Consider the following 13031-nt stretch of genomic DNA (forward strand, 5'->3'; position numbering starts at 1 on the left):
CTCAATCAAATCCCAGTTTGTCTCCCACTCTTTCAAGTAAAGAGTGTTCCATGAAAAAAGTCAGCTAGTTCAACTCGTAACTTGATAGCACAAATCCTTTTTCTTATGTTAATAATATTTCATTCAACATGTAGAAGTATTTTGTGAGGTAGGGTGGCGCCTGTGGCTCAGTCGGTAAGGCTCCGGCCCCATATACCGAGGGTGGCGGGTTCAAACCTGGCCCCGGCTGAACTACAACCAAAAAATAGCCAGGCGTTGTGGCAGGCGCCTGTAGTCCCAGCTACTCGGGAGGCTGAGGCAAGAGAATCGCTTAAGCCCAGGAGTTGGAGGTTGCTGTGAGCTGTGTGAGGCCACGGCACTCTACTGAGGGCCATAAAGTGAGACCCTGTCTCTACAAAAAAAAAAAAAAAAGAAGTATTTTGTGAGGCATTCCTATTTTTTCACAAAGAAAATTAAATACATTTAATAATAAAACTTTAGTAAAAATAAGAATGTCTTTTTTAAACAAAAAAAAAAGAAAGAAAATTGGCATTTTTATATCATGAGTGTATGGCAGTGAGAAAGATATTGATTACTGATAGAGTTCAGTACCAGTGCCAATTTGTGCTTAGGGGTCAGCAGTTTTACCCACCACTGATATTTATACCCTCAATACAAATAAATGCAACACAGTGAAAGAAGCAAATAAAATCCTAGGATTTAATTATTGTGAATACACTGGGCCTCATGAATCCCTTCAAGGAGTCTGACAGACCCCAAGGGGTCCACATAGCATGCTTTTAGAACCACTAGTCTAGTATATGACCCTAATGAAATACCTGAAGGCTATTATTAAATTATCCACAATAAAATCCAACTGTCTTTCTTGCCAGCAATCTCATTACAAACTCACCAGTTGCTGATGCTTCTGCCTGAGTGCCATCTGCTCTCACTACTTCATTGTACGGCTGAGGAAGGGTATGATGTACCACAGGAGGTGGCTCAGTATAGACTGGATAATTCTCTACATTAAACTGCTCCTGCTGCATCTGTGGCCCACAGACCATGGAGTGCCAGTAGTTATGGTGATAGCACTTGAACAAGAAGGAGCAACAACGACAAAAAAAAAAAAAAATCAAAAAAGTTACTGTTACCTATCCTTAATGCAGTCCAGTTCCTCACTAAAACAAACAAACAAACAAACAAACGAACAAACAAATAAAGAAAACCTGGGTCATGATTTTCAGGTGAGGTAGCAATGTCTTTTTACCTAAGAGACATTTAGAGAGTCTGTTCTCTATTAGAAGTTTAAAATCTTGTGCTGAATTTGTATATTATATTTGGAACTAAGAATTATTTTAGGAATGTGCCCTAAAACATTAGAGATATACACAAGGACCTATATAGAAAGATGTTTTTACAGCATTATTATTTTTTTTTAAATTTTTTTATTAAATCATAACTGTATACAATGATATGATTATGGGGCATCATACACTCACTTCATAAACCATTTGACACATTTTTATCACAGTGGTTAACATAGCCTTTCTGGCGTTATCTCAGTTACTGTGCCAAAACATTTACATTCTACATTTACCAAGTTTCGCAAATACCCCTATAATATGCACCACAGGTGTGATCCCACCGATCCCCCTCCCTCTACCCACCCCCCCCTTTCCCACTTCCCCCTATTGTTAAGTTGTAGCTGGGTTATAGCTTTCATGTGAGAGTCCCAAATTAGTTTCATAGTAGGGCTGTGTACATTGGGTATTTTTTCTTCCATTCTTGGGATACTTTACTAAGAAGAATATGTTCCAGCTCCATCCATGTAAACATGAAAGAGGTAAAGTCTCCATCTTTCTTTAAGGCTGCATAGTATTCCATGGTATACATATACCACAATTTATTAATCCATTCGTGGATCGATGGACACTTGGGCTTTTTCCATGACTTAGCTATTATGAATTGGGCTGCAATAAACATTCTGGTACAAATATCTTTGTTATGTTGTGATTTTTGGTCTTCTGGGTATATGCCCAGCAGAGGAATTACAGGATTGAATGGCAGATCTATTTTTAGATCTCTGAGTGTTCTCCATATATCTTTCCAAAAGGAATGTATTAATTTGCATTCCCACCAGCAGTGCAGAAGTGTTCCCTTTTCTCCGCATCCACGCCAGCATCTCTGGTCTTGAGATTTTGTGATATAGGCTAGTCTCATTGGAGTTAGATGATATCTCAAAGTAGTTTTGATTTGCATTTCTCTGATGATTAAAGATGATGAGCATTTTTTCATATGTCTGAAGGCCGTGCGCCTGTCTTCTTCAGAGAAGTTTCTCTTCAAATCCCTTGCCCAGCCTGCGATGGGATCCCTTGTTTTTTTCTTGCTGATGCGTTTGAGTTCTCTGTGGATTCTGGTTATTAAACCTTTGTCAGAGTTATACCCTGCAAATATCTTCTCCCATTCTGAGGGCTGTCTGCTTGCTCTGCTTACTGTGTTCTTAGCTGTGCAGAAGCTTTTTAGTTTGATCAAGTCCCAGTAGTGTATTTTTGAAGCTGCTTCAATTGCCCGGGGGGTTCTCCTCATGAAATACTCACCCAGACCAATTTCTTCAAGGGTTTTCCCTGCATTCTCCTCTAGTATTTTTATAGTTTCATGTCTTAAGTTTAAATCTTTAATCCAATGAGAGTCTATCTTAGTTAATGGTGAAAGGTGTGGGTCCAATTTCAGTCTTCTGCAGGTTGCCAGCCAGTTCACCCAGCACCATTTGTTAAATAGGGAATCTTTTCCCCACTGAATGTTTTTAATTGGCTTGTCAAAAATCAAATAGCGGTAAGTAGCTGGATTCATCTCTTGGTTCTCTATTCTGTTCCAGATATCTACTTCTCTGTTTTTGTGCCAATACCATGCTGTTTTGATCACTATCGATTTGTAGTAAAGTCTGAGGTCTGGTAGTGTGATTCCTCCTGTTTTGTTTTTATTTCTGAGTAATGTCTTGGCTATTCGAGGTTTTTTCTGATTCCATATAAAACGAAGTAATGTTTTTTCAAGATCTTTAAAATATGACAGTGGAGCTTTAATAGGGAGTGCGTTGAAATTATATATTGCTTTGGGTAGTATGGACATTTTGATAATGTTGATTCTTCCTAGCCATGAGCATGGTATGTTTTTCCATTTGTTAACATTTTCAGCTATTTCTTTTCTTAGAGTTTCATAGTTCTCTTTATATAGATCTTTCACGTCTTTTGTTAGGTAAATTCCCAAATATTTCATCTTCTTTGGCACTACTGTGAATGGGATAGAGTCCTTAACTGCTTTTTCAATTTGACTGTTGTTGGTTTATATAAAGGCCACCGATTTATGAATGTTGATTTTGTAACCTGAGACGCTGCTGTATTCCTTGATCACTTCTAGGAGTTTTGTAGTAGAGTCCCTAGTGTTTTCCAGATACACAATCATATCATCTGCGAAGAGCGAGAGTTTGATCTCTTCTGACCCTATATGGATACCCTTGATCGCCTTTTCTTCCCTAATTGCGGTGGCTAAAACTTCCATTACAATGTTGAAAAGCAATGGAGACAATGGGCAGCCTTGTCTGGTTCCTGATCTGAGTGGAAATGATTCCAATTTAACTCCATTCAATATGATATTGGCTGTGGGTTTGCTGTAGATAGCCTCTATCAGTTTAAGAAAAGTCCCTTCTAGACCAATTTTCTTGAGTGTTCTGATCATGAAGGGATGCTGGATATTATCAAAAGCTTTTTCTGCATCAATTGAGAGAATCATATGGTCTTTGTTTTTTAATTTGTTTATGTGCTGAATTACATTTATAGATTTACGTATATTGAACCAGCCTTGAGACCCTGGGATAAAACCAACTTGGTCATGATGTATAATTTGTTTGATGTGTTGTTGGATTCTGTTTGTTAGGATCTTGTTGAATATTTTTGCATCTATATTCATTAGTGATATTGGTCTATAATTTTCTTTTCTTGTTGGGTCTTTTCCTGGTTTGGGGATCAGGGTGATGTTTGCTTCATAGAACGTGTTGGGTAGTCTTCCTTCTTTTTCTACATTTTGGAACAGGTTGAGTAATATAGGTACTAATTCCTCTTTAAAGGTTTGGTAGAATTCTGACGTGAAACCATCTGGTCCCGGGCTTTTCTTTTTAGGGAGGTTTTGTATAGTTGATGCTATTTCTGAACTTGATATGGGTCTGTTCAACATTTCCACTTGATTCTGGTTAAGTCTTGGAAGGTGGCGTGCTTCCAAGTATTGGTCTATTTCCTTCAGATTTTCATATTTCTGAGAACAAAGTTTCTTGTAATATTCATTAAGGATTTTTTGGATTTCTGATGAGTCTGTGGTTATTTCGTCTTTGTTGTTTCTGATTGATGATATTAGAGATTTTACTCTTTTTTTCCTGATTAGGTTGGCCAGAGGTTTATCTATTTTATTGACCTTTTCAAAAAACCAGCTTTTTGATTTATTGATCTGTTGTATTATTCTTTTGTTTTCAATTTCATTTAATTCTGCTCTAATTTTGGTTATTTCTTTTCTTCTACTGGGTTTGGGGTTGGAATGTTCTTCCTTTTCCAGTTGCGTGAGATGTCCCATTAAGTTGTTAACTTCCTCTCTTTCCGTTCTCTTGAGGAAGGCTTGCAGTGCTATAAATTTCCCTCTTAGAACTGCCTTTGCAGTGTCCCAGAGGTTCTGATAGTTTGTGTCTTCATTGTCATTTTGTTCCAAAAAATTGGTGATTTCTTTCTTAATCTCATCTCTGACCCAGCTATCATTCAGCATAAGGTTATTTAACTTCCATGTTTTTGTATGGGTATGCAGATTCCTGTTGTTACTCAATTCAAGTTTTATTCCATGATGGTCCGAGAAGATGCATGGAATAATTTCTATTCCTTTAAATTTACTGAGGTTAGACTTGTGACCTAAAATGTGATCAATTTTGGAGTAAGTTCCGTGGGCTGATGAGAAGAATGTGTATTCAGTTTTGTTGGGATGAAATGTTCTGTAGATGTCTGCTAAATCTAAATACTGGATGGTTAGGTTTAAATCTAAGATTTCTTTGCTCAGCTTCTTTCTGGAGGATCGATCCAACACTGCCAAGGGAGTGTTGAAATCTCCAACGATTATGGAGCTGGAGGAAATCAAGTTACTCATGTCTGTTAGAGTTTCTCTTATAAATTGAGGTGCATTCTGGTTGGGTGCATAGATATTAATAATTGAGATCTCGTCATATTGAGTATTACCCTTAACAAATATGAAGTGACCATTCTTGTCCTTCCTTACTTTTGATGGTTTAAAGCCTACTGTATCTGCAAATAAAATTGCAACACCTGCTTTTTTCTGATTACCATTTGCCTGAAATATGGATGACCATCCTTTCACCCTGAGTCTGTATTTGTCTTTTAAGTTGAGATGTGACTCTTGTATGCAACAAATATCTGGCTTGAGTTTTTGTATCCAGTCAGCTAACCTATGCCTCTTTAGAGGACAGTTTAAGCCATTCACATTGATGGAGAGTATTGATAAGTCTGGTGGAATTTTGGGTATCGAGTTTTTCAAAGGTCCAGTGGACATTTTTAATCCTTTCGCCAGTGTGGAAGTTGGAGTTTGATCCGAAGATTCTGAGTGAGTTTACTTTTGTGGTATAGGATTGGGTTGGTCATTGTGGAGGATAGGTCTGAGAACATCCTGAAGAGCTGGTTTACTTATGGCAAATTTTTTCAACATATGAATGTCATTGAAGTATTTAATTTCTCCATCATAGATGAAACTCAGTTTAGCTGGATACAAGATCCTGGGTTGAAAGTTTTTTTGCTTTAGGAGATTAAAAGTTGATGACCAGCCTCTTCTTGCTTGAAAAGTTTCAGCAGAGAGATCTGCAGTTATTCTAATATTCTTACCTTTGTACGTTATAGTTTTCTTTCGCCGGGCTGCTTTGAGAATCTTCTCTTTCACGTTAACTTTAGTGAAGCTAATTATGATATGTCTGGGAGATGGCTTATTGGGGTTGAATCGTGCTGGGGTTCTGAAGCTGTCTGCTATCTGAATTTCAGATTCTCTAGGCATGTCTGGAAAATTTTCTTTCATAATTTCATGTAGAAGGGCCTCTGTGTCCTTGGCAGCTACTTCATCAGTCTCCGAAATTCCTATAACCCTTATGTTGTTTTTTTTCGAATTATCTGAGAGCTCTCTGAGTGAGTGATCCGTTTTTGCTCTCCATTTCTCTTCCTCTTTGAGAGATTGGGAGCGTTCGAAGACTTTATCTTCAATGTCAGAAATCCTTTCTTCTGCTTGCTCCATTCTGTTACTGAGGGATTCTACTGTATTTTTCATATCTTTGAGGGCTGTAAGTTCTTGTTTCAGTGTGTCTAAGTCTTTGGTGGTTTTGTCTTTAAATTCGTTAAATTCTTGAGACAATTTTTGAATTTCTCCTCGAATTCCTAATTCCATTTTATTAATCTTGTCTGCAAACCAAATTCTGAATTCGACTTCTGACATCTCAGCCAGTTGTTTATGAATGGGATCTTCAATCACATCTGCCGTATCTTTTCTTGGGGGGGTTGATCTATTCTGGTTATTCATGTTACCAGAGTTTTTCCGCTGATTCCGCCCCATGGTTTACTCCCTTTGGTTTTTCCCCTGGGGTTTTATCGAGGGCCCGTACAGTGTTGTGGCCTGAGAAACTGGGGCCCTGTCTGGTGTGGTGGAGCAAAGTGGTTCTGTCTTGTTTTCAGCTGGTTTCTGTTCGATCCTATTGCAACTTCTACTCTGGCTTGAAGTCTCAGCTTTTGTTTGCGTCCTTGTGATCATAACTTGCCTCAGCGGTGTTGATGTGCGTTCTTCAGCCTTCTCTCTTGGTGAGGCTCAAGTCCACCAGGATACTTACTAAATTCCTGTCCCTTAACTCTCCTTCTGGACGGGAGCCTTTGTTGAAAGCTGGCTTCAGTCCGCCATCTTGTCTCCCCCCAATATCTACAGCATTATTTTTATTTTATTTTATTTTTTTGAGACAGAGTCTTACTATGTCGCCCTTGGTAGAGTGCTGTAGCATCACAGCTCACAGCAACCTCCAACTCTTGGGCTTAAGCTATTCTCTTGCCTCAACCTCCTAAGTAGCTGAGACTACAGGCGCCCATCACAATGCCCAGCTCTTTTTGTTGTTGTTGTAGTTATCATTGTTTAGCAGGCCCAGACCAGGTCACCCGCCAGCTCTGGTGCATGTGGCCCGCACCCTAACCACTGAACTACAGGTGCCAAGACAACAGCATTATTTTTAAAAACAAAAAATCCTGAACATAAGTTAACTATAGGGAACTGGGCGAATGAATATGATGAAATACTATATAGGCAATAAAATTATTCTATCAAATGCATAAAGAAAAAATTCTCATGCTTTTAAAAGACTGTATTATAGGGCGGCACCTGTGGCTCAAAGGAGTAGGGTGCTGGCCCCATATACTGGAGGTAGCAGGTTCAAACCTGGCCCTGGTCAAAACTGCAAAAAAAAGACTATCATACAGCATAATCTATACCACGTAAAATATAAAGAGTTCTAAGGAAATATTGGAAATATTGAAATATACAGTGGTTATACAGGTGATTTTTTTCTTCATACCTTAGTATTATCCAAATATATGACAATGGATATTATTATTTCTAATATAAAATGTATTAAAATATCAGACAGGACTGCTTGAGCCTAGGAGTTGGAGACCGCAGTGAGCTATGATCATACCACTACACACCAGCCTGAGTGAGAGTAAGACCCTATCTCTAAACAAATATATATATATAATCTATTCAGCATTTCCTGGTATGCCCATGATGTAAAAGGCAGAATATTTAAAATGCCTAAGTCTTGTGAAACAGATTACAAAGTATCTACATGAGACTATAATAAACTAACATAACTGAAGGGGCAAGTAGTTTATCAATTCTTGAAACTGTACTTAGGAAAAACAGTCTCAAGGAACAAAATCCCACCACACTACTCAATTTATAGATGTGTATTAGTTGGGAAGATGGTTTTCTGGCACTAACATGTACAAGGCCTTAGGGAAATCTGTCAGGGAATATGAACTACTATAAGCATTATCCAAGAGACCATATAATTTATCATCTTCCAAATCTTAAAATGTATTATTTCTTTTCAATGAATGCATGCCATCACATCACATCACAAGTCAAGTATATTTTGGAAGGAAAAGATCCTTGAAAGAATAAAACAGCTTTCACTCCCAAATCAGACACACCTTTCAGTGCTATTAAAACATTTGTCACTACCTATGCCACCACAACTTAGGTGAGTGATGAAAACCAATGTTTAGCAAATTCTATAAACATACGAGTGCTTTAAAAACAATATAGCTCTTTAAATGTCTTTGAATCAGTCTGATTACTTTTCACATAAAACGAAGAATCAGCCATAAAATATTTCAAGTAAGCAGAATAAACAATACATTTATTTTGAAACAGAAAAACTTTAAGTATTAAATATGAAGGCTAGGCTCAGTGCCCTTAGCTCTGTGGTTAGGGTGCCAGCCATATACCACCTGTTCAGCTGGCAGGTTTGAACCTGGCCTGGGCCTGCTAAACAACGACAACTATGACAAAAAAATAGCTGGGTGTTGTGGCGAGTACTACTCCAAGTACTGTAGTCCCAGTACTTGGGAGGCTGAGGCAAGAGAATCGCTTAAGCCCAAGAGTTTGAGGTTGCTGTGAGGTCATAGCACTCTACCGAGGGCGACAAAATAAAACTCTGTCTCTAAATAAATAAATACGAAGGCTAATCTAACATATGCTGAAGTTGGCGAAGCTTAGAGCCCAGTACCTACTCTCTTCAATTTAACAACTATTTTATAATAAAAGAAACTGAAGCACAGGAGGCTAAAGTAGAAAAGTTACCTACATCATCTTCAGAGGTCTCTTCAGACCCCTTGATAGCATTCTTGGCTTTTGAAAGCCAATTGATTATCAAAACAGCTTATATTTTGAATACAGAGTTAATCAAAGGAACTTTAACATGATTCTTACCTGTAATCCCAGATTGAAATAGTACTGCAGAACTTTTGTATCTAAAATTAAAAATTTTCAATTTAGTGACTAGATTGACATAAGCAATTAGAAAAATTATTTAATAGCTTTCTCTTTGAGCATTAATGTACACATCAATGTAATCTTCCCATAAGAAGAAGAAATATACCTTATAGTAAATAACCATTTACCTACCAATGTGGGTAAGATCATTTTCTGATCCAAGGTTTAATTATCAAACACTTTATTACTAGTCTTAATATCAGGCAGATGTTACAGGAATGCCACTCAATTTGTATTTGAGAAGTATCCAATAAAAATATTTTCTTCCTTATTTCAAGGAAAATTTTACTTTAATATAATTCTACTACATAAGCAAACATTTTGGTCCTCAGTTACTTGTGCTGCTACATAGCATAAACTAATGCTTTACCAATTCTGAGATTAGTGATGCCTGCAGAGACAACTAACACAATATGAAAAAATTTACCTTGTTTTTATATTTACCATGACTGACATACTACCACTAATGGTAGTAATGAGCGGTACCACTAATGGTCTAATGAGCGGTGAGCAAGGTAATTCAAAATGAGTTATACCCTAAGGTGATAAAATTTCTCCAGACATTATAGAATTCAAATATTTCTAAATGTTTTTACAGATTGACCTGGGATCCACACATATTTTTACTTATAAAATAACATAACCTAAGCTCCACTAACAGATGAACTCTCAGAATATATTTTTCTTAAGCTTGGAACCTCTCTATAAATACAAATATGTTTATTTTAAAAGAATCAGCTTGTACTACAGTGGTTCTCAACCTTCCTAATGCCGCGGCCCTTTAATACAGTTCCAATGGGTCGCAACCCACAGATGGAGAACCGCTATGGTACTATGATTATTATGTGGGAGTATAGCGAAAAGCCTAATGCTCAAGCTAAAGAATATGTAAAGATAACAGAAGGAAGTAAATTCATGAGTGGCATGAGATTCTACTCCTTGGTACACATATATAATCTCAACAAAATAACTTGTACACAAATGTCCATTCCAGCATTAACAGCCCCAAAGTAGAAACAACCTGAAATATCCATCAACTGATAGATAAAATGCAATAACAGGTACACTTCAATATTATGGGTTTGGTCCCAGAGTACCACAATAAAACAAACAGTTCAGTAAAAAAAGCCACACAAATGTTTTGGTTTCCTAGTACATATAGTAGTTAAGTTTATACTATCCTGTAGTTTTCTTTTTTGTGTGTGTGTGTGTGTTTTTTGGCCGGGGCTAGGTTTGAACCGCCACCTCCGGCATATGGGACTGGCGCCCTACTCCTTGAGCCACAGGCCCCCCCCATCCTGTAGTTTTCTAAGTGTGCAATAGCATTATGTCTACAAAACCAATGTGCATACATTAAAAATATTTTGCTGGTAAAAATGATGACATAGAGATACGAAGTAAGCACAAAGCTGTTGGAGAAAAGGTGCTAACAGATTTAACACAAGGTTACCACAAACCTTCAACTTGTGGGGAAAAATGCAGTATATGTGAAGGGCAATAAAGCAAAGCACAATAAAATGAGATATGGCTGTATATCCAAAACTGGAATATTATTTAAGTTACATGAAAACAAGTTTTTTTGTTTTTTTTTTGAGACAGAGTCTCACTATGTTACCCTCGGTACAGTGCCATGGCATCACAGCTTACAACAACCTCAAACTCTTGGGCTTAAGCAATTCTCTTGCCTCAGCTTCCCAACAGGGACTATAGGCACCAGCCACAACACCCAGCTAATTGTTTTGTTGTTGTAGCTGTCATTGCTGTTTAGCTGGCCCGGGCCGGGTTGAACCTGCTAGCCTCCATGTATGTAGCTGGCACTCTACCCACTGAGCTACAGGCGCCACCTGAACAATATGTTTTATTTAAACATTTTCTTTAGATTTCAGTGCAGATGAAGAGAACAATTATGTAAGTGCATATCATTTCAGAAATGTTAGACTAACCTATATCAGCAGATTAAAAATGGTTATTTCAGTATGATGGATTATCAATGATTTTTATTTTCTTTATTCTTCCATAAAGATTGTGTATTACTTTTATAATAAAATGTTATAACAAATATATGGGGCGGCGCCTCTGGCTCAGTCGGTGAGGCGCCGGCCCCATATACCAAGGGTGGCAGGTTCAAATCTGGCCCCGGCTGAACTGCAACCAAAAAATGAAAAAAAAAAAAAAAAAAAAACAAATATATGTATATACATACATATATATTATATAAATGCTCTTTTTTTTTTTTTTTGAGACAGAGCCTCAAGCTGTTGCCCTGGGCAGAGTGCTGTGGCATCATAGCTCACAGCAACCTCAAACTCCTGGGATCAAGCGAGTCTCCTGTCTCCGCCTCCCAAGTAGCTGGGACTGCAGGCACCCGCCACAATGCTCGGCTATTTTTTGGTTGCAGCCATCATTGTTGTTTGGAGGGCCCAGGCTGGGTTCGAACCCGCCAGCTTAGGTGTATGTGGCTGGCGCCTTAGCTGCTTGAGCCACAGGCGCCAAGCCTATATAAATGCTCTTAAAGAGGAAAGCTCATAAACAGACCTACACTTAAAAAAGTCATTTGATTTCTGACTAAAACATCAAAGGAAAATCCATTTCACAAATAGTTACTACTACAATACCGGATATCCACAAAGAAAAGAAAACCCAAAACAACCTCAAACTCCATTTCATACCATATACAAAAATTGATTGAAGATGTATGGATGACCGATAAAATTGAAAACAAAGGCGGCACCCATAGTTCAGTGGGTATGGCGCTGGCCACATACACTGAGGCTGGCGGGTTCAAACCTGGCCCAGGCCAGCTAAAACAATAATGACAACAACGACAAAATGACCAAGCATTGTGGTGGACATCTGTAGTCCCAGCTACTTGGGAGGCTGAAGCAGGAGAATCCTCAAGCCCAAGAGTTTGAGTTTGCTATGAGCTGTGATGCCACGGCACTCTACCTAGGGCAACATAGTGAGACTCTGTCTCAAAAAAAAAAAAAAAAAATCAAAAACTGAAAACAAAGCTTTTAGAGAAAACCAAAACCATGTAAGAATATCTTCATGACTTGGGGGTAGGAAAAGGTTTCTTAGGTTAGAGAAAGCAACAAACAAAAAAACTAATTACATTTCATTGCAATTAAGATTCCCTGCTCACCAGAAGACATCATAAACAAAATAGATAAACCACAGAATAAGAGCAAATATTCACAAAAGACGAGTATCCAGAATATGTAAAGAACTTCTATAACTCAATAATAAGTAGCAACCCAATAAAAAGTCAAAAGATGTGAAAACTTTAAAAAATAAGCAAATAGCCAGTAAGTACATGAAAATAAAGTACTCAAACTGGACATCCACATGCAGAAAAATGTACCTATACATAGACCTTGCACTCCTCACAAAAATTCCCTCAAAATGGATCAGAGACATAAACATAAAACCCCAAACTATAAAACTCCTAGATAACACAGGAGAAAATATAGATGACCCTGGGTATGGCAATGGCTTTTTAAGATACAACACCACAGGCATGATCCTTGAAAGAAATAATCAGTGAATTAGACTTCATTAAAACTATAAAACTCTGCTCTGTGTTTACACTATTAAAGGATAACAAAGACAAATCATGAACTCAAGAGAATCTCTGTAAAAGACATACCTAATAAAGTACTGCTACTCAAAATACACAAAAAACTCTTAAAACTCACTAAGAACCTGATTTAAAAATGAGTGTAAGGGTGGGGCCTTGGTGTGTGCCACACCTTTTGGGGGCAAGACACCACTGTAAGAGGGACTTTACCTAACAAATGCAATCAGTGTAACCTGGTTTCTTGTACCCTCAATGAATCCCCAACAATAAAAAAAAATTTTTTAAATGGGTGTAAGACGTTAACTGGGTGGTGCCTGTGGCTCAAAGGAGTAGGGCACTGGCCCCATATGCCAGA

General features: G+C 37.8%; 1 protein-coding gene across 1 annotated transcript in view; it reads right to left on the reverse strand.

Moving 5' to 3' along the window:
- Positions 1-13031, reverse strand: part of ALG13 (ALG13 UDP-N-acetylglucosaminyltransferase subunit) — a 105177-nt gene that overhangs the window by 4812 nt on the left and 87334 nt on the right. The window contains 2 exon segments of the mRNA XM_053579744.1: positions 893-1073; positions 9037-9077. Of these exon segments, the coding sequence (XP_053435719.1) occupies positions 893-1073; positions 9037-9077 (222 nt within the window).

The sequence above is a fragment of the Nycticebus coucang genome, chromosome X, assembly GCF_027406575.1.
Source record: "Nycticebus coucang isolate mNycCou1 chromosome X, mNycCou1.pri, whole genome shotgun sequence".
In the NCBI taxonomy this organism is placed as follows: domain Eukaryota; kingdom Metazoa; phylum Chordata; class Mammalia; order Primates; family Lorisidae; genus Nycticebus; species Nycticebus coucang.